Below are 24,098 nucleotides of genomic sequence, written 5' to 3'. Positions count from 1 at the left end.
GAGGCTGATGTCTCCACGGCCTTGCTGAAGCCTGTTTCAATTAACCTGACTTTGTACCAGTGGATGTGAGGAGTATTTGCACTTCAGTTTTGCTGTAGCCACCTCCTGAGTAACTCTATTACATATTTTCTTTTTCTTTTGTTACTTGTGCCCTTGTGCCATGTGTAATAGAAAACAGATTGCACAAAACCTTTTTTAATTTTTTTTGCAAGTAGGCAGAGAGGAGTATGGTGAAGTCTATTTCAAATCAGATTATTAAAGGTAACTGTAGTTAGCTTAATACATTCTGTCATTGCTGCATTTGAGTATTTCTGTTATCAATTTTGGAGATGCTTTGTCTAAACCTTTATGTTCAAAAGGAGGAAGCTTCTTGTTTCTTGGAAGAAATGTTTTCCTTTTCTCTTGCTATTCCATTGAAAAGTTACAAGCTGTCAGAAAAGATTTAAATTGCTATTTCCTTTTTCTTAATGACAAAATCTCAGAAGATTATTGCAACTATGCAAACAAACCTGTTAAAGTGTCGAGTCCAAACTACCCAATCACTACCAACTGCATGTATTGTTAAAGGGGAGAATCTAGGGTTTTCTACCTGTAGTAGAAAAAGGAACATGGAAGATCTAAGGTAAGCCAAGCTCATCTTTCCTTCCCTAACTGCTCCTTTGCACCCCAGTTTCTCGGTGGAGACCTTGCAAAGTATGGCATTGCCAACACTTTCAACACTACGTCATGAGAAATTCTACAGTAATAAGTAATGTTTCCCTTAAAACAAAAATGAAGCATAGGAAAACCAGGAAATTAATAGTTTCCAATGAACCTTAAGTCTGTATATATTTATTGTTAATGTTTATATGATAAAACACGCTAACTGCTGACTTTTGGCAGCAGTTTCCGCATGGAGGTGGGTGCTTTGAATCTGACCTCTTCACCTGCCTCTTCCCAGTACCTGAGGATAATTTCTGCATACCTGCCATTGGGTTTGATACTTACTTAGGATGTCAGGAACTGTGAGGCACCTAGTTTTTAGATGAAAGCATTTTTTTAGTTGAATGAAGCCTTAGATGGTTAATTTTGGAAAGGATCAGAACAGCTCTGGAGGCAGCTGTCTTGGTGACTCTGCTGACGTCTTCAAAGGCAGGCTGAAATACTGCACCATTATCTCTTCTGCGTGAGCTCGCTTATCCTTAAGCAACTTCAGTCCTTCTTCCCCTTTTTATTATAACTGAATTTTTTCAAAATAACTGAACATTTTTCAAATGTTGGTGTCAAAAATTCATCTGTATTTTTTCTTTTTCTTTTTTTTTAAAGAAATACTTAGCCCTACTGATTACAGTTTAATTTTTTCTGTAAAATATGTGTTTGGTACTAGAAAGCAGACACTTTTTTTTTTTTTTAAACAGATGTGAGATTAGTATCTAGTCTGTTTGGAGCTGCTTTTTTTTTTTTTTAAAAAAAAAAGGTAAGTAGGTGGGGTCAAGCAGTGTTTGTGGTTTACCATGTTTCATATCAGAGCGAAGAGCTCAACTAGAGCTGTTTTACTGGCACAACTGATGAAGAGAGGTTTGCATTTTCATTTGAATCTAAGCGGACAACTAGACATGATTCTTTCTACTTGTAAGTAAACTGGGCCACATATTTTCATCTTGCAGTTTTGTGCAGCAGCAGCGTACTTGGCAACTGAGCTATTTAATTATTGCCATAAAAATACCAACCAGCTTTCTCTTGAGCTCTTCAGACTGCTTGTCTTGACTTTCAAAATTGCTGCACAAATATTAATCCATTGTATGATGGATTCAGCAAAGCAACTACTTTTACATACGGATAGGGAGATATTCCCACATGCTATCCTTAAAAGCATGTACAGCATTGATATGAATAAAAAGTTTGGTAGAACTAGAGCTGTCTCTCCTCCAGAGCAGAATTAACTCGCAGGAAAGACAGAAAGCCTCAGCTTGCACATGTGAGAAGCTGAAAGCTTGTCTTCTAAAGGATTTTTAGAAGCAAACTATACTGTGGCTTTCTACTAGATTATTGATTTTCTAATACTGTTGAAAACTGACAGACGTACCAGCTCAGGAGGCATACCATGGGTCACAGTAAAGATTTGGGTTTGATGGGTGAAGCTGAGTTTGTAGTGCTGAACACAGTTAACCTGCTGCAAGAGCAAGAACTTTGTGCAAAACATGCTAGAAGCGTGTGAGTCTTAGATGTGGACTACGGCACTTTCAAAATTAGTAATGCTTTGAGAAACAGTGAATCAGAAAAGAAACTCAAGCCAAGAAACGCATGAAATAATAAAATCGTAAAATGCAAATCATAAAAGTTAATCTCTAACTTGTTGCTTGTATCTTTGATGCTACTTCCCCAAGGCTGCAAATTAGAGTTATAACTGAAGATGGGAGGAAGATTGCACATACAAAGGTGTGTGAATTGGCCACCTATACAGACTGTTATCAACCCAAAGCATACCGCTGGGTGTTGTGGGACTTTATCAGGACAGCTACTGGCAGCAATGGACCATCTCAAAGGACTTGTGTGTTTTCACTCTCCCTTCTCTGTTTTCATGTGACTATCTTTCAGCTTCTCAAGCAAACAGCTGTTCCTGACAGCTGACCAATGTTTTTCTTCTTCCTCTAGCATCCCGTCTGCTCTGTTGTGCACAGATAAATTTGTTTTCAGGCCTTTAAGTTGGTTATCAAAATATCAGCTGCAAATTTTTAGGCTAAGTATTTGTCAGTCTAGCTTCAACACCAGTTTCCTAGTATTTCTACTTCATTCACATGCTTCTCTTGCCATGATATCTTTTCTTGTTTCGAAACTGTGCACGCTAAAAGGTCTAATTTTGGGCATCAGAATTCAATAGGCTATCATGGCTCTGTGCTAGTGTTGGGATTCCTATTTGTTAACCTGTCACTAGGGAGATAATATGACACTGTTTTAAAAACAAGTGTCTTCATCCTAATATAGTCATTTCCAGAAAGAAAAAGACATGAGCAGTGAAATGGGATACATTTTTTGTTCCCGTGTTAAATTATTTGTAGAATTGGCTGAACTTTGTCTGAGGTTGCAAGCTTTCATCAGAAATTGGAGAAATTAAATTCTCCACACAACTGAAGAAGGAAGATTTGGCAAATTCTAGATTCAACAGCTCAAATACTCATCTTGTTTGATTTAAACTAAGGTTTTAAGCTACTGACTTTAATAGCTCCATGATGACTTACCCTGAGGATCAAAGCCAAATGTGTTTTGGTAGCTTATGTTCGGACAGAACTCAGAGAAATGTGGGCTGAGAGGTCCAGTGGGGCTGTGGACGCTGGAGAAACCTCACTTCCTGTGGATTTAAAAGAAGCAAGTTTTGACCACTTTTTCTGGAAGTTCGGGGAAAATTTTTGATTACGTAGGAAACAGAGAAGTGGGGCCTGAAAATAATGATAGGTCCATAAGTACTTTATTAACAGACTTTAAAAAATAATTCACTGTTAACAATTATGGGATAGTTCTTTCTGTTAGCCTGTATTTCTTTCCTGTGTCCTGTCCAAGCAGTCTGTCATTCATAATATGGTAAACTTTATTGGTGTCTCTGTTCTCTTCAAAATATGGAATCCAAAATGTGATTTCCTTGCTGAAGCACAGCTCTCACTGATGCCATCACTGATTAGTTTTTAATTTATGAAATTTCAATATGGTTACTTGAGTTAGGGACCAGGGGCTCAAGGCCTGCTAATACCTATGCGACTCTAACACCCTTTGACAAATCCAGAGTGTTTTGCTTAAGAAAAGGTCCTTGGTCTGAAATCAGATAGAATAGTTCCATTAATTTCAGTGATTTGAGTTAGGGTGTAGCAGACAGGAAAATCAAGAAGAAATATTTAAAACAATGAGTAAATTCTAAGACTCTATTTTCCAATTCTTATTTGCCTTTTAAAAGATAGCAATTTTTTTGCCTTAAAATGCAGGGTTTTAAAAACTATTGTTATTTCTTAGTTTCTCTGATGGCTGTTGAATAAGAAGAAAAGAGAACGGAAGGAAGAGCGCCTGTCACCGGAGGGTGTGCGTAGCTGTGAGAAGCTTCAGGCAGGAAAGGCAGGCTTCCTGTAGCCCTGCAGTGAGCTTTGCTGGGGCACCTGGAGCCAGCCCGCGTGTAAATGTCTTCCTCAGCTGCTAGCAGAAGGTCAAGATGTGAGCCAGTTTAATCAAATTATTCATTCAGTGTATCAAAGCTTTCACCATTTGCAGTGTTGGCCAAGTCTTTCTAAAACGGCATCGCAGAGCAGCTTTGGGCCTTTCTGGTAGGAACTCAAGGGGAGTTAGGAACAGAAGTTAGGAACTCAAAAAATATGATTTTGATCAAGGGGAGAAAAAGTGTTGTGCAAGAAGCTTACCAGTGACTAGGGAGGATGTAAAATGCATAGATCAATACACAGGTCTTTGCCTGAGATGCTGAAATTCCGGTCTATCGGGTCAAAACTTCCTGACTTAATTCAGTTTAACTAAAGCAGGACTTAGCTCTACAGAACTGAAGGCCTTCCTCTGTCTATGGTCCTTGATAATGTTTTCCAGCAGACCTGACAAATTTCCAAACAGAAATTAACAGTTTGCACTGCTATAATTTATGCTTTTATTAATTTCTACTGAGTTAATTCCACAAGTGCTCTAGGAGTAATGCATGGACAGAAGAATTTCAGAAACTATGAGGTTGCTGAGAACAGATGTGTAAAGACAGGTTTGTTTTCAAAGAGCTGGAAATGCTCGTCTTTAGTATGATAAATATCTGCTGGATTGATAGGCCGTGATTGGACAGTTAAAATACTCCAATAAGGAGAAAGGGGAGAACCAAACGTTGCAGAACTGTGCAAATTTTGTGCTGCTTCTCAGGACCCAGCAATTCAGTTCAGTGTGGGCTTACCTGGCCCATGACCTTAGTCTAATCTGTCACTTCTCGCCTGCAGAACTTGGTCATACTTTGTGATCTTTAATTGGTTAGACACTCTGGCTTGGAAAAATCACTCACCAAATGAAGCATGTGTCCCAGGAAGCACTGTAATTAAAGCTTTAACCTGTACCTTTTCTGTGGTTCTATGGACATGATAAGAGACTAAATACTTAATATCATAATGTGCTTGGGATGTTTTAAAAAACATCACATACATTCATTTATTGCTAATCGCTTTTAGCACAGTAAAGGGAGGGTCAGACAGAAAAAGCATCCATTAACAGAGCAAGCCTGAAATTCACTGAAGGCAAAATGGATTCGTGAGCTTACACTATAAATTTATTCAAATTGCTGGGCTCATAAAGCAACGCAAGACAGAATTACATGTCCATAACATCGGTCTGAACCCCTCGCTTTTGTGCTGACAGCCAAATCTTTAAAATCTTGTTAGAAGATCATTCTAACATCACACTGAAACTCTGCAGTGCTGCTTCTAAATATTTCTGGTAAGTGTTCCATAAGGAGAGCAAGTTGTCTAATGAGGAATAATATATTTAATTAGACTAGATGGTTTAATCAGAAGAAGCAGACAAGCTTTCAAATGTCATATTCCTTTTTTAACATCACTAAATACTTAATAAACATCAGTTAAACTTCATGGCACTGGCTGAAGTAAAAGAAACGCAAGAATTTTTTCACCCATGGTGTTTGCTGTTTATGAAACACAGAAGCGATTATAAAAAGAAATGGGAACCTAACACAGTCGAGGTCAGGGGACAAACACAATTCCTTCCCAAGATATTTGGGAAGGTTTGGTAAGTAGCATGTCATTTTAAACAACCCTTTTTCTAATGAAATTGCCATAACTTCCTCAAAAGACAGTACCTGCAAGATCACCCTGTCATGCAATATGCTTCCAAGGCACTAATTAATACTGCTTTAGAGACACTCACTCCTTAACACTGTGACACTACTTTACTCTTGAATTTATGGGGTTTTTTGAGGAACAAAAAAGCAATGGTAGGAAACCAGAAATAATTCCCAGCTGACTTTTTAAAAGTGATTTTCATTTCAAGCTGCTGCTTACCTAGAATATTAATAATCTCAACCCTGTAGTAAAACCATGCTAGAGACCATGGTCAGGCAAACTTCATCCACTATAATTTCAAACAGCTGAGGGACAGTTTAATGGACACTGGAAAATTATGCAGCAAATAAATTGCATTGCCCATATTTTTTCAGCCTGGTTTCTTTAAAGAAAATTGTTGGTGTCAGCTGGCTTGGGTATTTGTAATCGCTGCGTTTTGCATAGCTGTCAGTGGAAACTTTTATCAAACAGTTGATAGTGTCTTCTGATTAATGTAGGCTCGCCAGCTTCCCACGCGATAGGTTCTTCACAGGATGCAACAGTCTAAGGGAAATTGCCCCACGACTTTCAAGATAAATACTCTAACCAAAACACATACGAGACAGGTCTCTTCCTCTTCAGCTAAGAACTAGTTTTGGTCTTATCTTTCTGACATCTGACATTCTCCCTTCTTTTATTAGTGCAAGATTTGCTAAACTAGGTACCTTTATAGAGAAAATAATTACATTTTCATCGTGTAGTAAGGTTGCTTAATGTTTTGAGTGCTAGGATGCACACTCTCAGCACACTTGGCTGAAACGTTGGTAACAGTCATTGGCAAAAACTCTTATGGAACAACAGAAGGGACATCCTATTTTTTGCAGGCTGGATTAAGTCATTAGGATCAACAAGCCAAAAACGCCATGAGAGATAAACAAATAAAGTGGAAGACACTGGTGGGAGAAAGACATACCTTGTGAAAGATAAAACAATAAAATACCGAGACCTTAGATATTCTCTTTCAAATGACTTTCTGAGACCTCTTTTTGTACTATGACCTCTGTGGCAGAGAAAACTCAGCACTCATTGGAGTGGGGTATGAAGTTTATTTTCTGTCAGTGCAGCTGAATACGACTGGAGCCTTGCCTCTGCATGCCTGACTCATGCTTCCTAAGAGAGCATACATCCAACCGAGAGCCTGAGCCTGGCCCGCTGGTGCGGCTGCCCTCCCACCTACCGGCAATGCATGACGGTGAGATGGTTCAGGGAGGTGACCCAGCAGAGAGCTATACCCCACTGGTTTAGCGTCCCGCCTCGCTCTGTTGGCAATGAGATGAGCAGCAGTGCAGAGGGAAAGGGGACAGGACCACAGCTGCCACAGCTTGGCTTAAACTGCCGTGGGAACACAAGCTGAGGAAAGTAGGTCTCAGCCTGAGTAGAAGTGGACCAGAGCAGATGTCAACCATTTATTTACCTCATTCAGATCTTCATAATGCCTTCTGACCTATTTAATACCATATCCTCACTGCTGCTCATACAAGATATACTAGATTAATTTCTCTGTAAATGTATGAGGTATGTGATGATGTGTCCAATGTATTTTTCTCAGGGTTATCAACCACTTGGCACATAAGTGTAAAGCACATCTTTGGTAGCATTTAAACCTGGGCTAATGTATATATTATATTATATTAATGGCTGCAACAGAAACAGGAAAATCAGTATTAGTTCAAAGAATTGAATGTAGCATGTCTCCTTTAACAAACTTCACAATAAGAAAAAGCTTGTCGTGTAAGTGTGGTTTTGTATTTGGCTTGAACGCTCTAAAAATTATGTCATTGCTGAAGGGGACAGTTCTCCACCTCCTGTCCCTGATGATGTTCTCATCCCCTTTATTGCACTGGTTAGAGCTTGCACGGGGTGGTGTGATCAGTCAGATTGGTACTGCTCTGGCTGACAAGGTAGTCTTTTTTCTTTCTGATTTAGTGAGCTGATTTAGCTCATCGCATGGCCTCATAACTGCTAAGACATTGTAAGGGAGACAATGGGACCAAATAGAAGGGGGGGCAGGAAAGGTCCGCCATCTTTGGTGGATGCAAATTCAGCCTTAATGATTTGCTAGATATCTCACAGCAAGACAGAGCTAATCATGAGGCTAAGCACATACCGTAGTCCTTAATTCTGTAAGTTTTGTAAACAAACAAAGAGGAACACTGCAAATATGGGAAATGTTCTTGTTCACAGATCACACCATCCAGTCTGTTTTCTGCTGCTGCTGCTGCTGCACAGTGCAAAAAAGGTACGTGAAATGCTTAAGCTTTTCAGCAATTAGGATGATCAAAATATCTACACATAAAGGACATTTTTTAAAAAAAACCCTCTATTTTTGGTAGAATTGCTAATTGTACAGAATTTTAAAGAAGCTCTACCCTGCATATCCCTAACATGAAGCAAGACATATATATCCATAAATGAATATTTTTATGTGAATATTTATAGATATGTATTCACACAAACACTTCATGTTTTTCAAAATCAGAGCAATGAGAACAAAAATGAACCTGGACCCTGATACTGACCTGGTGACCCAGTACTCAGCCTCACAACCAGACGTTTCCTATACATCTACTTGGAAGTGCAGGGTAAGTAACATTTTGGCAGGTGAAAAGAGAGAATTGAGGTGATGTACCATATGGTGGCTCAGTACCAGAACAAGCAGAGGAGTAACTAACTCTTGAGCATGTAAGGTGCTTCATTGCATAAAAATTATAGAGTAAAGGTATCCAGAGATTCATACGGATGTAAATACAGCATCACAGTGAGGTTTCCCAAGCTCTCTGTCATGGACAAGGTGGTTCCTTCTCCCGCTTTTGGGTTTGGGTGACGGAGGTGGGAAGGGTGGGATTGCCCTGTTGGGCAGATGCAAGCTCGCCTTGCTCAGCTGACATGTGAAACATCAACCTCAGTTTTACTAGATCTAAGTTGACTAATCTGAGCTTTCAAAGCATAACCAAGTGCAAAGCTAGAACCTAACTTGATGCAAAAGAAAATGATTATGTTCCTGCCGATTTGCTAAGAAAGTCTGCAGCGCCCTCCGTGTTAGTTCTCCAGATAAATTACTGAATTTCCAGACATTGTAACTCCACTGATTTCAATGCTGCTCTGCTTTTACACCAGCTGAAGACTTGTCCCAGCATTCATACCATGTAGAAGTCACCCCGACTAGGTAGATGGCTTGTTTATTATTCACTGTACTTTCTATTGTAATTTTGCCTTCTACACCAAACTATTCAAATGTAAGTCTTGCTGTTTTACAAGTGATGAGGTGAGAGTGCTTTACAAAGGGAAGTAACGACCACGATGAGTTCCTTTTAGTTACCAAGACGGTATAATAGCAGGGGAATTAAGCAAGCAATAGTAGGGAGAAAAGACTAATTATGAAAGGTACTTTTTTTTCACTAGCGTAAAAGGCAATTGCAGTTAAAGAACAAGCCGTTACCTCCTCTACCTGCCGAGGTCTTGGAAGACTACACAAAAAAACCCAGAGTTATTGCACTCTATGACTTTTATGCTAGAGGACCCTCAGATTTACCACTCAAGAAGTCAGAAGAATACATTATCCTTGAACAGTATGATCCCCACTGGTGGAAGGCAAGAGACCAAGACGGGTAAGAGAGCGGGCATCTATTTCAATCTCCCTACACAGAAAGAAAAAAAACTAAAACAACACCTGCAAAACCGGGCAAATAGAATGAGACACGTGCAACAATTTAGGGGCAGGTTTGAAAGTGTTCAGCTATGTATGAGGCACATGGATTGACCGGGCAGACTTTCAGCAGTGTTTGCCACTCCAGAAATGGGTGGGGAATCTAGAATCTGTTGGGAATGCAGAGTTAAGTCCTAGACTCAGTAATTTCCTGAGCAACATAAGGGCTTTTATGGACCATGTGAATCACTGGGCTCCGAGCCATGTGCAAACCCAGCTTTCCATACTTCAAGTGCTTTACAATGCAGTGTATATGTGTAAACACATCATAAAGTCCATAGAGATTACTAAGACATGTGCCTGAAACAAAATCCCTGATCCAAAATTCCTGGACGTTTTCGAGAGCTGGATAACTTCAGTTAGGATCCTTCCCACATTTATATTTGTTTCATGTCGTTCCCCTTTCTCCTTTGCATTTTCTTCAGTGTATCCTGTACTGTCATGCTGGGAATAGTAATATGTTATATAATAACTGTCTCCTTTTCATACAGATTTCTCCTTTAAATACTTTCAAATGCTTTTTCTCAACTCGTATTTGTAGTGAGAGTCCACTGGGTTATTATTTTGTATATACACGCAAGCACACACTTTACACTTTATACACTTTACACTTAAACAAAAAAACTTCATATAGTTGCAAGGTTAGAAATGAAGAGAGTGGTTTCTGATTCAGAAGAAATGCCATTTTTTTCTAATTTTTTTGGTGGCTTGACTTGAAAATTCTCATTAACATGCTGCTCTCAGCACTCTATAAATATCCTATCCCAGCTGACATTCATTTCAGTAGCCATCCACAGTTGTGGGGCAGAAAGATTGTGCCTGGGATGAAAGGACTCAGACTTCTATTTAATTCCTACACTGGGATTCAGTATCTAACGACATAGCCAATAGTATAAGTAACCTTTATAATTCACCAAAAGGAAGATGCATATCTTAATCTTATTAATATTTTACATCATGCTATAACAGAATCATAGAATCATTTAGGTTGGAAAAGACCTTTAAGATCATCAAGTCCAACCGCAAACCTAACACTTGCAAGTCCACCACTAAACCCTGTGTCTACACACCACATCTACACTCTTTTAAATACCTCCAGGGATGGTGACTCAACCACTTCCCTGGGCAGCCTGTTCCAACGTTTGGTAACCCTTTCGGTGAAGAAATTTCTCCTAATATCCAATCTAAACTATCCTCAATATGTCATTTCAGGAATGAAGGTCTAATTCCCAGCAACTATGTTACTGAGAACAAGAAAAGTAATTTAGAAACATATGAGTAAGTACCCTTGAAAATTATAATTGTGCTTTCTTTTCTAAAAATGGATTGGAGTGATACATTTTGGTGCTTGATTCTTCAGTCTTTATTAGACATGAACAGATGTTTATTGAAAGCTCTGGTTTTTTTGTTACAAAACATTACTCTTAGAATGAAGTAACCATTTTGATTTGGAACTATTTGCTCAGAGAGTGTAACGTGAAGTTACAAACGCTCAGTACTTCAACAGCATTCATTTGCATAAATCAGAATGTCAGAATCCAGATGTTTCCTATTTCTGTAGGCTCACTACATAATGTTTCTATATTCTGATCTCTTCCTGTTGTGAACATGTAATTCATTGACTGGAAGCTAATTCAAATTACTTCAACCTAATTTACTGGAGCGAAGAGTAAAATTCTGCAAAATTCTAGAGAAGAGAGGCTTGACGCAGCGAGTGGGACTGTAAATTTCATCACAGTTTGGTGTAACTGTTTCCTGGGTTTTCTTTTGTTTGAGCTCATATTCAACCACAGAGAATGGGGAAAAGAGTTGTCATATTTACAGTGTTCTAATAAAGTCATTCCAAATTAAGAGATGCTTATATACAATGATAGTTCTGTTTGGGTTTTTGGACTGGGAATAGTGCAAACATTAAGATGGATTACTTTTGTGAAACAGAGAAAACATTAATTTTTACTGGCTGAAATTAAAAGATAGGTTATCTCCTCGTTGCAGGTGGTACTGCAAAAACATAAACAGAAGCCAGGCAGAAATTCTCTTGCGCCAGAAGGTAACTCAGCTTATACAAAGAGCTAATGATATCTAGAAAGATTTATCAATAGAGGTATCAAGAGCGTTACCACAGTCAAATCCAAATCTGTTTGGTGTGCGGTAAGAGAGAGAGTACTTTAAAATAAACAGGCTTTCTGGGGTAAGCGTACAGTGAAGACTGTCTAGACTTCAGAGTTTTAAGTTGTAGCCCCAGCAAATTCTGTGTAGATTTTCCACACTAGATAAATCGAATTACGTGCAGTTTACTGTGCTTGTCTTCTGTATGAAACATTGAAGACTGAAATTAATGTAGTAAGTTAGCGAGGTTAGCAGAGCTTAACAAAACCCCTGTGTCTTCCTTGTGCATAGAGCAAACCAGCCACACTGCGTTCTACCCTCTATCAGTTACCAAAGTGCCTAACTCGGTTGAACTTTGAACTCATTATGTCTTTGCTCAAGGACTAACACAGGGCTTGGGCAAGACACACCAGAGAAGAACAGCTCAGATAGATAGAACTGTTTTACAGTATTTTATTCTAGTGATTTGTACAATTTGATTTTTTGATAAATCAGAGCATTTTCACTACTTCACACTGAAGAGTATAATTCACCTAAATTATTTAACTCCAAGAAATTGCCTGGCACTTAGTATTTTCCCTTGGTTAATTTTGCTCTGCTATCCACTGGCTATCAATTCCCGTTCTCCACTGCTTTATTCCCCTCCCAACTAGTCATAGGTATTCCACAGAATTTGGTAATCAGCTGCAAGTCCTATCTCAAGGGAGAATTATTCAAGCTCAAAAGCAGAAAATAACTCTACTTGGATTTCTTTTCAGTCCAAAGAAGGCGCATTTGTTGTCAGAGATTCAAGCCAACAGGGACTTCTTACGCTGTCTGTGTATTCACGGGCTAAAGGGTGAGTTGCTCTGAATGGTTAGGGTTTGAATGAGGAGGTGATGGAAGAGCTTCCCCCAAACTCCTCGGGGTAAGTGGGTAGGTTGGACACGCAGTGCACAGGAGCAGGGAACCACTGGGGTGCTGTTCACGCAGAGTTAATTACCCCATGTGCAGAAATGTTGATGGTGGGCAGTGGACCTGGGAGTCAGGGTGCAAATGTCCTGCCAAGACAAGATTAACTGCACTCATTGAAATCCTCAAATAATCTGCTGTGAAAGCTGTGCATCCCACCCACGCAGTACAGGCAATAAGACCTTACACGTGCATCTTCTTGCCTCTCTTTCTACATGAAGTGCCATGGCTGCCACACCACGCCGCCACAGCCTTTGGCTGCCGCACCGAACTGCTTCCCTTCTCTGCAGGCTCTGTGCACTATAAACCCAACCCCAGACTCTGCTGTCCCCAAACTTCTCCTGGTTTTCTCCTAAAATCACCTCACCTCCTCACAGGGCAGTCTTACTTCTTTTGCCAGAGGACTGCCACAGGACTCGCTTTTCCCCCACACTAGTAGCAATCACCTACAGCGCAGACTTATCCCTTATCCAAGCTGCCTTATACCCTCCTCCCTCAGCCCTCCTGTGTCCTCCTGCATCAGTGGCATCTGCTTTCCTTCTCTTCCTCTTAAAGCAAGACAGAGGTGAGAGGAGCAAGGAAAAGGCATTGCTGCTACCAGCACCCTCTTCCTCTCTCTCTCCCCTCCTCGGGAAGGTGGGGCGAGCCCTCCCTGCCACCCCTGTGCTGGGCACAGGCTCATGTTTGCAGTAGGGTACCAACCTTCAGCAACCACCTCCAGCCTGAAATGCAAACCTAACTTCTTCATTTTGAATCTCCCAGAAAGCAGGAGTAGATGGGCAGCAAAATGTACAAAAAGCAAGGAAGACAGATAATGTGGAGAAATACAGAAAAGTAAATATATCAAATAAAAGCTCCAATGAGGAGCCTTTTGAGAAGCAGAACAGAAAATGTAATCTCACAGTGTACATTAATATTTTTTTAACTTTTGGGGGGAAACTCAGGTAATGAAGAGCATTTTAATTTTAAAAGCTTAGATTCAAATAAGTGCTGAATTAGGAGGAACGTCTGTTAAACTCTACGGCTATTTCTTATGGGTGCAACGATACTTGTGCAATAAAAAACATTGTGCAGTGTCTCCCAAAGTTGGGAGAGAGATCCACTCAAAGAGCCTTTTTTTTTTTCCCCTGAAACACTATCCTAGGTACACACAGCCATTTTACTTTGAGAATTGTACCCCAAGTTTTCAATTTTTCTGTACTTTCTTTCAAACTGAAATTTAATCAGATTTATGGAATAAATTATTTTTACTGAAAATTATAACCCTTTGTTGATTTCAGAAGTCATAGTGGAGATATTCGACATTATCAAATTAAGAAAAACCACTTGGGACAATATTATGTAGCAGAAAAATATCTCTTTTCATCTGTTCCTGAACTCATCGAATATCATCAACACAATGCTGCAGGTAATGCATGCAAGCTGATAAGGTTTTACAACTGATGATTTGAAGCTCCTCAGGACTTTGAGAGATTGGAAATCACTCTTCCTCTAATACTTTCCTTATACAAAGAGACGCAAGTTTTTCTATTGCTAACGAATTCAAGTATTCCACGATCCTTTCTGCCAAAGTCATAGCTATAGTGTGCATATACCACGGAGGAAGTGAAACTACCAAACTCATCTACACGTATTAAATGAATTTACAAAGCTAGAAGCCTAGCTCTGTATCCTCTTGGTTCATATTTGACTGAATGGGACTTGTATGAAATTTGATCATAATTCTTTCCTTGTCTACAACAAGGACTTGCGTGCATGCAATTTAAGAAAAGCAGGAGCTATGCTGTGCATCAGCAGGCAGCATTCTACTGATTTTGGCAAAAAACCCCGACCCCACAAACAATCAAAGGCAGAATTAGGGAGCACGAGGGCTCTCTAACACTGGTTTGCAGCCTACCAGAGTTAGCCACCTCTAATTGTTGGCTGACAGCAGCCTTTTATAACTTTTAGCATTAAAAAATGCCCTTCACCTTGGTTCTGTCCATCATTTTAATACAATATAAAATGGTTTTACCCTGAATGAGTGGACATGGGAAAACACACAGAGATTCCTCGCACTGCTGAGGAAGGAAGATATGGGAATGGACAGAGCCTTTTGCTGGAGGGAGGAGGATTGTAGGAAACACATGAAGCAGAAAAGGACCTGAAAGTAACAGTGGGAAGAATGAATGAATGCAGGGAGTCCTTGGTGAGGGATGTACTCACTGGTACTGTTGGCTCATGTAGTCAAAGCAAATTAATGACAGACACAAAAATATTTCTTGCAATGGGAGACAATCCTGAGAAATCATGCTGGAAGAGACCGCTTAGGTGGGCGATACAGTATTGTAGTACTCATTTATTTAAGATTGCTAACATCGTACAAACAAGCAAGAGTATCACTTTTGATTGTATGAAAGTATAGATACTTTTGTAGTCAGGGCCCTGTTGAATAGTCTTCCTCCATTTCTTCTCACTGTAGTGTTTTATCTGAACAAGCTGTAAACAAAAGTAACTTCAAGAAATAAGAAATGTACATCAGATTCCAAGTATTTTTGTTTGAGAGAAGAAGTATGATATAGCGTACTTTAAAATGGAGTAATTGGTCAACAGAATATTGTTGTTTTGTCTCCTACAGGTCTTATCACTCGTCTCCGACATCCAGTTGGATCAGGTGGATGTTCTTCACCAGCAACAGCAGGATTTAGTTATGGTAAATTTTTTATCTTTTGGTGGAGATTTAGGTATCAAGGCAAGAATTTAGATTGCATTCACCCAGCTAATAATTAAGTTGTATCTGTGAAATTTCCCAGTAATAAGAAGCACATAAACAGCCACATGTTCACCAGAAACAGACACTCATTTCCTTGTACGGCGTCACTACCTGACCCGAGTCCTTCTGTTCAGCGACTGTTGTGTTTCTGTTGCAACCAACAGTGCATTTCAGAGCTATCTGGACTTTCCTAAGCAGGCCTAAGACTCAAATATACATTTAATAGCTTTCAAAGCTATTTGATTTATTTAAATGCTTAGGAAATTGAAATGAATATTATTTATGGGGAAGATTTCCCTTGTCAGTTCTGCAAGTTTTAGAAATAAGCATGTAATCTTATACAGTGTTAGAAAACAAGAAATAAATGCCAGTTTTGTGTGTATAGATCAGGAAGTTCCTATCATCTGGCTGATGATAGGAACCTCCAAAATCATGTGTCTTTCCTCTGAATGTTCTCATTAATCTCAAGGCTTAATATTTCTGAAGGGCAGAACTATTGTGGTTATTACAATAGAGGCAGCCAGTAACTATTTCTGTAGCAATATGATCCATCCAGAACTGGTTCAGAGTTCAACATCACATATGATAATGCCAAAAAAGTTCTCATATGTTATCAAAGCTAAACACTTGTGTTATCTTCAAGCCTCAGAGATTCCTACATTAAGCAATTTAAACACTAATCACATTCTACAAGCTGTAAAGTAACATTCACATATAAACGTATATGAGCATGTGGAAATCTTCAGATATTTAAAACGCATGCTATAGCTGATGACCAATTGTGATGTTTTGCTGCATGCGTTAACTGCAAATAGCAAGGCATGTCTCCTGGAGCACGGCTCAGGAAAGCTGATCTGACTAGTAACATATTGGGTTGCTTTTACAGAGGAGTGGGAATTAAACCCATCTGAACTGACGTTCATGAAAGAACTTGGGCGCGGGCAGTTTGGAGTCGTTCAGCTGGGTAAATGGAAAGCAACCATCAAGGTTGCCATCAAAACAATCAATGAAGGTGCAATGTCTGAAGATGATTTCATCGAGGAGGCCAAAGTGATGATGTAAGTACAAAAGCTATTATACCTGACAGTTGACATTGAGATGACCAAGAAATAAATATAACCTAATTCCATTTGAAACAAACAGTCAAACCAGTTTGACAGGAATGGTGGATGTGCAGGATGGAAAGGCTGATATAAAGGTCTGAATCGGACTCACACAGATGCTCGCTGCGCCCATTGCCAGACTCTCTCTTTAGAGCGTGCACTGCTTTGTGCTGTGGGGCAAGATGGGGTCTAAATGTGCTGATAAATAAATGTGGTCCTGCAACTATTCTTTCATCCATAAAAGATCCATTCAGTGCCTCTAGGACCACTGGCAGAGCTCATACCTAACTAAAGTTTTTGAGAAACTATATTATCATTTCTGCTAATATTGTAAATTAGGGAAGTATCCAGACCAGGTCTTGGCGCAGCCCAGAAGAGAAGAACCTTTGCAGGGTCATGTCCCCTGCCTGAAAGCCAGTCATAACCAGACCTTCCCGTTTCACATCATCCAAATCAAGCTTTGCATTCACTGCATTTATATAACTGATGAACAATTATGATTCAAAGAGCGCACTTTTTGGAGGAAATTGGAGGCAGAAATGTGTTAGATAGTGGGACAACTCTGGGGCCAGTTGAACTGAATACCGTTTATCAAGTACTGAAAGTATTGTTCAAAAACATCACGAGAATCAAAGGTCTAGTTACCTGCCAAGGACAAATGCTAGCCTGTCTAAAATGCGATTTTAAACAGGAAACTCTCCCACCCGAAGCTGGTCCAGCTTTACGGAGTGTGCACGTACCACAGGCCTCTCTATGTTGTGACCGAATTCATGGAAAACGGCTGCCTACTCAATTACCTTCGGCAAAGGCGAGGGAAACTCGGCAGAGATGTGCTGCTGAGCATGTGCCAGGATGTGTGCGAAGGGATGGAATATCTGGAAAGAAATAGCTTTATTCACCGTGATTTAGTAAGTACAATAAGTTTTCTGAAGTTCTTGGTAAATACTGGCAGTATAGAACATGCCACTGCATTTTATGGGACACTAATAGTGACCTGTAAGACTTTAGCCCTGCAGGATTTAATAAGCAAATAGAGTTTTGCTGCCTGTAAACCAAAACTTTTCAGCTGTTCTTTTGTCTGTGGACATCTGGAAAAACTACTTGATAACTGAGAGAAGTCAGAGAAAATTGGGATATTAGCATGGAGCAGGCCAGTGTTAGGACATCCCAATACAAGACTATCATGCAGTGATCACAACACAACCAAAATCACAGCAATACAAAAGGTCAGCAACAAGGGGGATTTTTTTTTCAAAAACAAAATCTTTTTCTGTCTACATTTTTTCTGCTCCCTACTGACTTACCTTGATGCTGGGATATCTGGGTGGCTTTTCTGCCCTACCTCTCATAAACGGAACCACAAGAGAGGAGCTTGTTTCCTTACTCTCTGCTTTTTGTTCAATGCTCACATCTGGATGCAGAGAGGAAATCTTCCTGCTCTCCTCCCTAGTTGCCTGAAGAAATGTAAAATTTTGAAAATTTCCAAGGAGTTCCTGATTTCTGTAATGAAAAAGTCACAAAACATTTTTAAAAAATCACATTGAGTGTCCTAATGCTAGTGTTCAGGAAAATTTCTGCTTGGATAACCAACCTCTGCAGCCTAAAATTTCTTTCACCATGCAAGAATATGTAAAAATATTGCAACTCATACTAGAAGCATTTAAGCTGATAGATGCTATGGATGCGTACCTACACAGTAGCGAAATACATTCACTGACTCAGAGCCAGAAATTCACTTAAATTTTTTAGCAAGACACTCATGTCCTTTTAGAATATAAAAAGTATGAGCTAAAACAAAAATAATCAGCTGTTGTATTTTTCTTAAAATGCTTTAGCACAGATTTCAGATATGTTTCTCTCATTTTCCCCAGGCTGCAAGAAACTGTTTAGTCAATGCTGAACACATCGTTAAAGTATCCGACTTTGGCATGGCAAGGTACGAGGCCATTGATGCAGGTTTAGTGAGTACCTGTTCTCAGTCTGCTGCAGCACAACCTTGAGTTAACATCATTGCTTGCTTGGCTGATTTGGGGAATCCCACTGTGGTCAATTTTTGAATTCTGATGGAAATGATAATGTTGTTTAACTGTTGTACCATGAACTGGATGTTGTGTCCTCCTCTTGCTACTGGTGAGTGTAAGACAGGTAAACAAAGTGCCTGGTAAACTTCAAAAGTAGTTCACGGACAGAGAAACACCCAGCACGCACAGGGCTGCCAGAAGCTTGAAGAAACAAGTTCTCCAACTTTTCTGAGGAGTGGGAAGGACAGAAAGTCCCTAGGGACAGATCCGGGTGCTGGTGCTGACCTTCGGAGGTGGCAGTGGCTGAGTAGGTCAGGCAGGAGGCAGGGAGGACTGGCAGGGCGGGCAGGAAGTGTGATGTGCGCTGCTCTAGCAGGGAAGTGGTTTTTCTGCTTAATGAGAGGACCAGCCAAACATGGAGAAAGAGAGCAAGATGCACTCTGACAAGCACAGGCCAGAGAAACGTAGCCCTGCCCTCACAGACTTCCCGCAGAGGACGTGCCATATTTTATAGCTGAGCTGACCAAATGACCGACTGCTACCCAAAGGGGTTGTCTCACTCCTTCCTTCTTTCCCCTTGCAAGCCCAGCACAAAGCTCTTCACTTGTGTGTTTTACTGGCTGGTTCTTCTGCTGGATTAGTAGACTGAATCAGCTCACTTTGGAGGTAGATGAGCTTGAAGGGCGGCAGTGTGTGGCTCTGAGCGGGAGGTGGTGGTAACATTCACCTTGTGCCTGCAAGTCATTAGATCAGCACAGCCACGCTGCTTACCTTTCCCTGAGGTTTTGCTTCTTATTTCTAACCTAAGGATTGTAACACCCCAGCAGTTCATAACTAAATACTTGTTTTTCAAAAGGCTGTCCTCTACCACGGCAGTGCCCTCTGGTTGCACAGCTCCCCAAAAGGGCAAGGTCAGTATCAGAGGCCTGGACTCATCCAAATGCACCAGAAAACACAGTAAGAGACCAAAAGGCTGTCAGGGTCCATTCTGAGACTAATGGACCTGAATGGCTCACTGCTGCCAAAAAGTGGAGACCAGTGGCGAGGCTCTAGGACAGGCACTCACTCTCCCAGGGAGACCATGGAGAGGTGATGGGATCACAATCTTATTATTCAGAGCTCGCACAACTGCCACTACTGGTTATTTTGTACTGTTATTTCATATGTTCCTTATCCAATAACCTCTCATCTTTCTGTGCCTGCACCAAAATAGGAAAGGGAGACAATGAGATGATTTCCTTTAAAAGGTGTTTTAAAAGGTGCCTTAAAAGGTGCCTTTGCATTATGCCTTCAGTAAGAACAAATGTTGTGTAGTGCACATCTGTTGTCTGCTCAGGAACATTAATACTGGGAAATGTGCACAGAGCTTGTATGTAGGTGGGGCTCAGTCTAACAGCCTTTTAAAATGTTGCCCTATAAATGCCTGCATTGGGCACATAATTTCATCTTAACTGGGAGGCCAGCTCCCATACGCTTGGGCAAAGAAAATTACTTTTCCAGTGCACCTGCAAGAGCTGTTGCCTTATATGTGATGAACATTTCTTTCTGTGTTGCTTCGGTAACAACATGCCAGAAATAGCATCTGTGAGGCTGGGCAGTGGATGCCACCCATTAGTTATGAAGGGTAGCCCTCTGTCAGTAGTGTTTGGGCATAAGTCGTTGAAAAGGTGGACTCTTTTAAAAAGAGACAATAACTATTTACTGCTGCTGGTTTTCCTGCCTATGGTGTAGGGATCTTTCCTATCAATATATACCCAGAAGATGACAATAGCAACCATCCTGTCAGTCTTACAGAGCATATTAAAATATTTTATTCCAACATACTTCTCATGAACAATTCAAATAATTCATTTAAACAGAAATCTCTTTAAGTGCATAGCTTCCAGTGTGGGTATCTGTGTGCATTTTAAATTAAATTAGTGATACCATTTCTTTGTTTCTAAATTGAAAAAGTGTATTTTCATGGAATTATAAACGATCTGTGGAAATGTTGCCAGAACTGCTTGCCATTTAACTATCATTAAAATATATGCTCTTTCCTGTTATTCTTTAGGTATGTCATTGATGACGAATATATCAGCTCTTCAGGTGCCAAGTTTCCAGTCAAATGGTCATCTCCTGAAGTCTTTCATTTAAAAAAATATAGCAGCAAATCAGATGTCTGGTCATTTGGTGAGTTGATTAGGTTAATGTGCAACATACTGTGCTTCCCTAAAACTACTGATATGATTTAAGAAAGTGTAACTTTTTACCCATACTACCTATCTTAAGCTTGAGTCCTTCCCATTTTTCAAATCTTGCCTATGTTGGATGAGTACGTTTTTTAATAGAAAGGCTCTGTGCCTAAATATTAAATTTTGACTGAAATGTGCATTCTTGGTACGCCTCCATTAGCCAAATGCATATTCATCTCAGTTTCATGGACCACCATCTTAGCTGACTTAAAAGAGAGCAGAATTGTATCAGCTGAAAATGTTTCTGGTAGTCTGTCTTCATTCAGCTCACATTGCCCATGTTTTAATGGAATACACAAAAAATCAAGAGTGTTTTTTGTGCTTCTAATGTTGTTAAATAGTTTGTGGGTTTGGGGTTTTTGTTTTGTCCTAAATATTTTGGTTCACTTCTAGGTGTACTGATGTGGGAAGTTTTCACAGAAGGCAAAATGCCTTTTGAAAGTAAGTCAAATTCTGAAGTTGTCCGTGAGATTTCTCAGGGTAACCGACTTTATCGACCACATTTGGCATCACAGACCGTGTACAAAGTCATGTACAGCTGCTGGCACGAGGTTTGTTGCCCTTTCTTTTCCTGTGATATTACTTTACTTTATTATTAATTTGTAAAGTGGATCTAAAAGCAATCTTAAAAAATTGAGGCATTAAATCCTTATTTCACATCTGGGGCATCCTCAGTATCGCTCACTATGCTTTTCACAAATCACACCTAGGTTTACAAGCCTCTGTTTCTTTTGACTGTTGCATCTAATAAATATAAAGCACATCATCAGTATAATAGGTCTAGACCATCCCTGGTTTTGAATATGCCACCATTGTCTCACTGTCATGCATCAAATGTAACACCTTTTTCACACCTCCATATCATGCGTAGCTTTAGCTCTGCTCTGAATGATATCCTTAACACATTCATATACAAAGTGGGTATGCCCACTAAATGTGGATTTTAAACCCCTTTTTTCAGGTGTGCATCAGTACCTCTGTACATCACTCCAGCTCTAGGCTGCACCTCTTTCACCCTCTCCACTCTGATTTAGTACTTGATGTTCTTTCTCCATTTCTCCAGCACCTATTTCTTTCTACATTGGTATCAAAACATTGATTTCATCAACTTCTCCATCTGAGTAACCCCTTAAGGTCCCTCCTTCTCTAGTGTCTACAGGAAATGAATCTTTAATTTTAGATAAAAAGTATTTTCAGAAGAGCTTTGTGTGTAATGCTTTCATGTGAATAGGCAGGCATACACTAAGAGCAACTGGGGAACCTTGTTGCTACCATTGTCTCCTTTATCCTACCTCTCCTTTCTTGCCCATCTTTTAACTCTATATGAAATTTTTAGACCCTGAGTAAAAAAAGCTTAAGAGACTGAAATCTAAACTGCATCTAGCTTGCTTGCTTACTGCAAACATCCATTGGGATACCAGCCAGCAGAGAGAGGACGGGGAAGAAGTTCTCTCTTCTCCTGTCTGCCGTCACCCAGGAGTTTGTTCCATGCTGAGCTGCAATACATCAGATGATACAACAGTGAAGATCCTTTTTCAACAGCCCAGGAAACATTCCTGAGTATCATAGTTTCCTGAGAGGTAGTGCTTTCCTCTCCAGTGACCTGTTGCAGGGGAGAAATCCTATAGGAATTCTGGTCCTGAATTGAAATAAATACAAAGAAATTTTAGAAATGTTTGGAAAAGTGGCTGTGCTCACACTGCTGGTGTCATGAAGAACAGATGATTTTTTTTTCCCTCAAATGATAAACTTGATCTTTTCTTCTGTATTAATAAAATAAAATGTAATTTTTAAGTGGTAGCTCATATGTACTTGTAACCATCTTCTGAAGTCTGGTACTATAATTGATCAATCAATAAATATAATTTTATCCTCTGCTTTTTTCCTCTAATAGAAATTTATCCTCTGCTTTTCTTTTCAGAAACCTGAAGGACGTCCTAGTTTTGCAGAGTTAATAGAGATCCTCACAGATATAACAGAGATGGGATAATCGGAGATTTTACATTAATGTATTTACTGAAAGGTTAGCATTAAGCATGTCAATAATGTAGCTGATACAGAAAACCTCAGCCTTTTACAGCAGTCTCCACTTAAACTGCAGTACCAGCATCCTACATATTGAAGCAGCTGTTCAGGCTTGGCCTAATTTTTACTCATTTGAGAAAGATGCCTCAGAAGACTGGTCTGGGACTCTCAAGGCTTTGTTTTCATGATTAGGGAGAAAAATCTGGAAAGAAGTAACAAAGCTTACTCACCGTATAGGCCTTTTTATTTATTCTTTTTCTCAGAGCTACACTAATTCCTGTAACAATATTATTAAATTATTTGGTACTTAATATGACTCGTGCACTGGGCAATACTGATTGGCAGCAGCAAAAACGATGGGAGAACCTCTGATAAAGCTCTAGTGAGGTCGTGTTTAAAGGCAAGCCTTTTTGCTGCGAAGCATCCCGCACTGAGGAAATGGAGCAGTGTTTCAGAAGGGGCAGCAAGACCACGCGTGTGCCCGTACCCACTGCTGTGGATAAAGGCGGGCAAAGGGAGCAGTCATCACTTAGCAGCTCCCAAGTCACATCTGAGCAGCTGGAAAGACAGAGCATCCCTGAAGCATTTTAAACCTGCGCTGCAGGTCAAGGCGCCTTCTCTGCCAATTCTGTGCAACAGAAGGAGAGTAGGGATTATCCATCCAAACCTCTCCCTGAATTTTCCAGTATTGTCTCCCACTCCTCGCCTGCTGCTGCCTACTCAAACGCCCACGCTTGCCTTAGTCCTCCCCTTGCAGGTGCCCGGAATGGTTAATGGACAAGTTACAGCTGGAACTTGACAGTAAAACAAAGTGCTTTGAATTAGTCTAGCTCAGATGGATCCTGCAATACCCAACATGGACAATGTCTGTAACCTTACTTGTTACGTTATTATTCACTTTTAATTTTAAATCTTAATTTTGGTTGATACAAATATAGAAAAGAAAAGGCAGATGAAGTTAATAATTGTTTAATATAGAATAGAGTCAGACCATTACAAATAAATAGTTTTTTAAAAATATGTGATTGCATTGTGAATTATTTATAGGTAAATACATCATATTTCATTTTGTAGCACTTTGTAGACAAAATACTTAAAACCCACTAGCTGAAGAATGATTGAGTTCTGCACAACTTAATTTTTTTTTTCCAAATTTAAAAAAAACCTGCAACAGTAAAATGAAATTTATCAATCATCCCAAGTTTTGAATTTCCAGAAGATGATGGCATCTTTGGGTCACACCCTTTCCTGACATTAATCAGTCACCTTTACTGCAATAGTATTTTGATAGTTATCATGCCTTGGAAAGGAAGTTCTTAATCCCATTGTTTGAACATTTGGGAGTACCTTCAAACACACT

General features: G+C 39.8%; 1 protein-coding gene across 1 annotated transcript; it reads left to right on the top strand.

Annotated features, from left to right (window-relative positions):
* The first annotated feature begins 1,523 nt into the window (after positions 1-1,523).
* Positions 1,524-23,717, top strand: LOC140651758 (tyrosine-protein kinase TXK-like). Its single transcript, XM_072861609.1, has 15 exons — positions 1,524-1,611; positions 8,022-8,076; positions 8,317-8,419; positions 9,240-9,445; positions 10,756-10,821; positions 11,539-11,593; positions 12,411-12,490; positions 13,884-14,011; positions 15,221-15,295; positions 16,242-16,413; positions 17,150-17,366; positions 18,330-18,394; positions 20,533-20,651; positions 21,107-21,264; positions 22,635-23,717. Exons 1-15 carry the CDS (start codon positions 1,548-1,550, stop codon positions 22,701-22,703), a joined length of 1,632 nt encoding a protein of 543 aa, XP_072717710.1. The 5' UTR covers positions 1,524-1,547; the 3' UTR covers positions 22,704-23,717.
* Positions 23,718-24,098: the final 381 nt, after the last annotated feature.

This window comes from Ciconia boyciana, chromosome 5 (assembly GCF_034638445.1).
Source record: "Ciconia boyciana chromosome 5, ASM3463844v1, whole genome shotgun sequence".
In the NCBI taxonomy this organism is placed as follows: domain Eukaryota; kingdom Metazoa; phylum Chordata; class Aves; order Ciconiiformes; family Ciconiidae; genus Ciconia; species Ciconia boyciana.
This window is presented reverse-complemented; position numbering and strand designations above follow the sequence as displayed.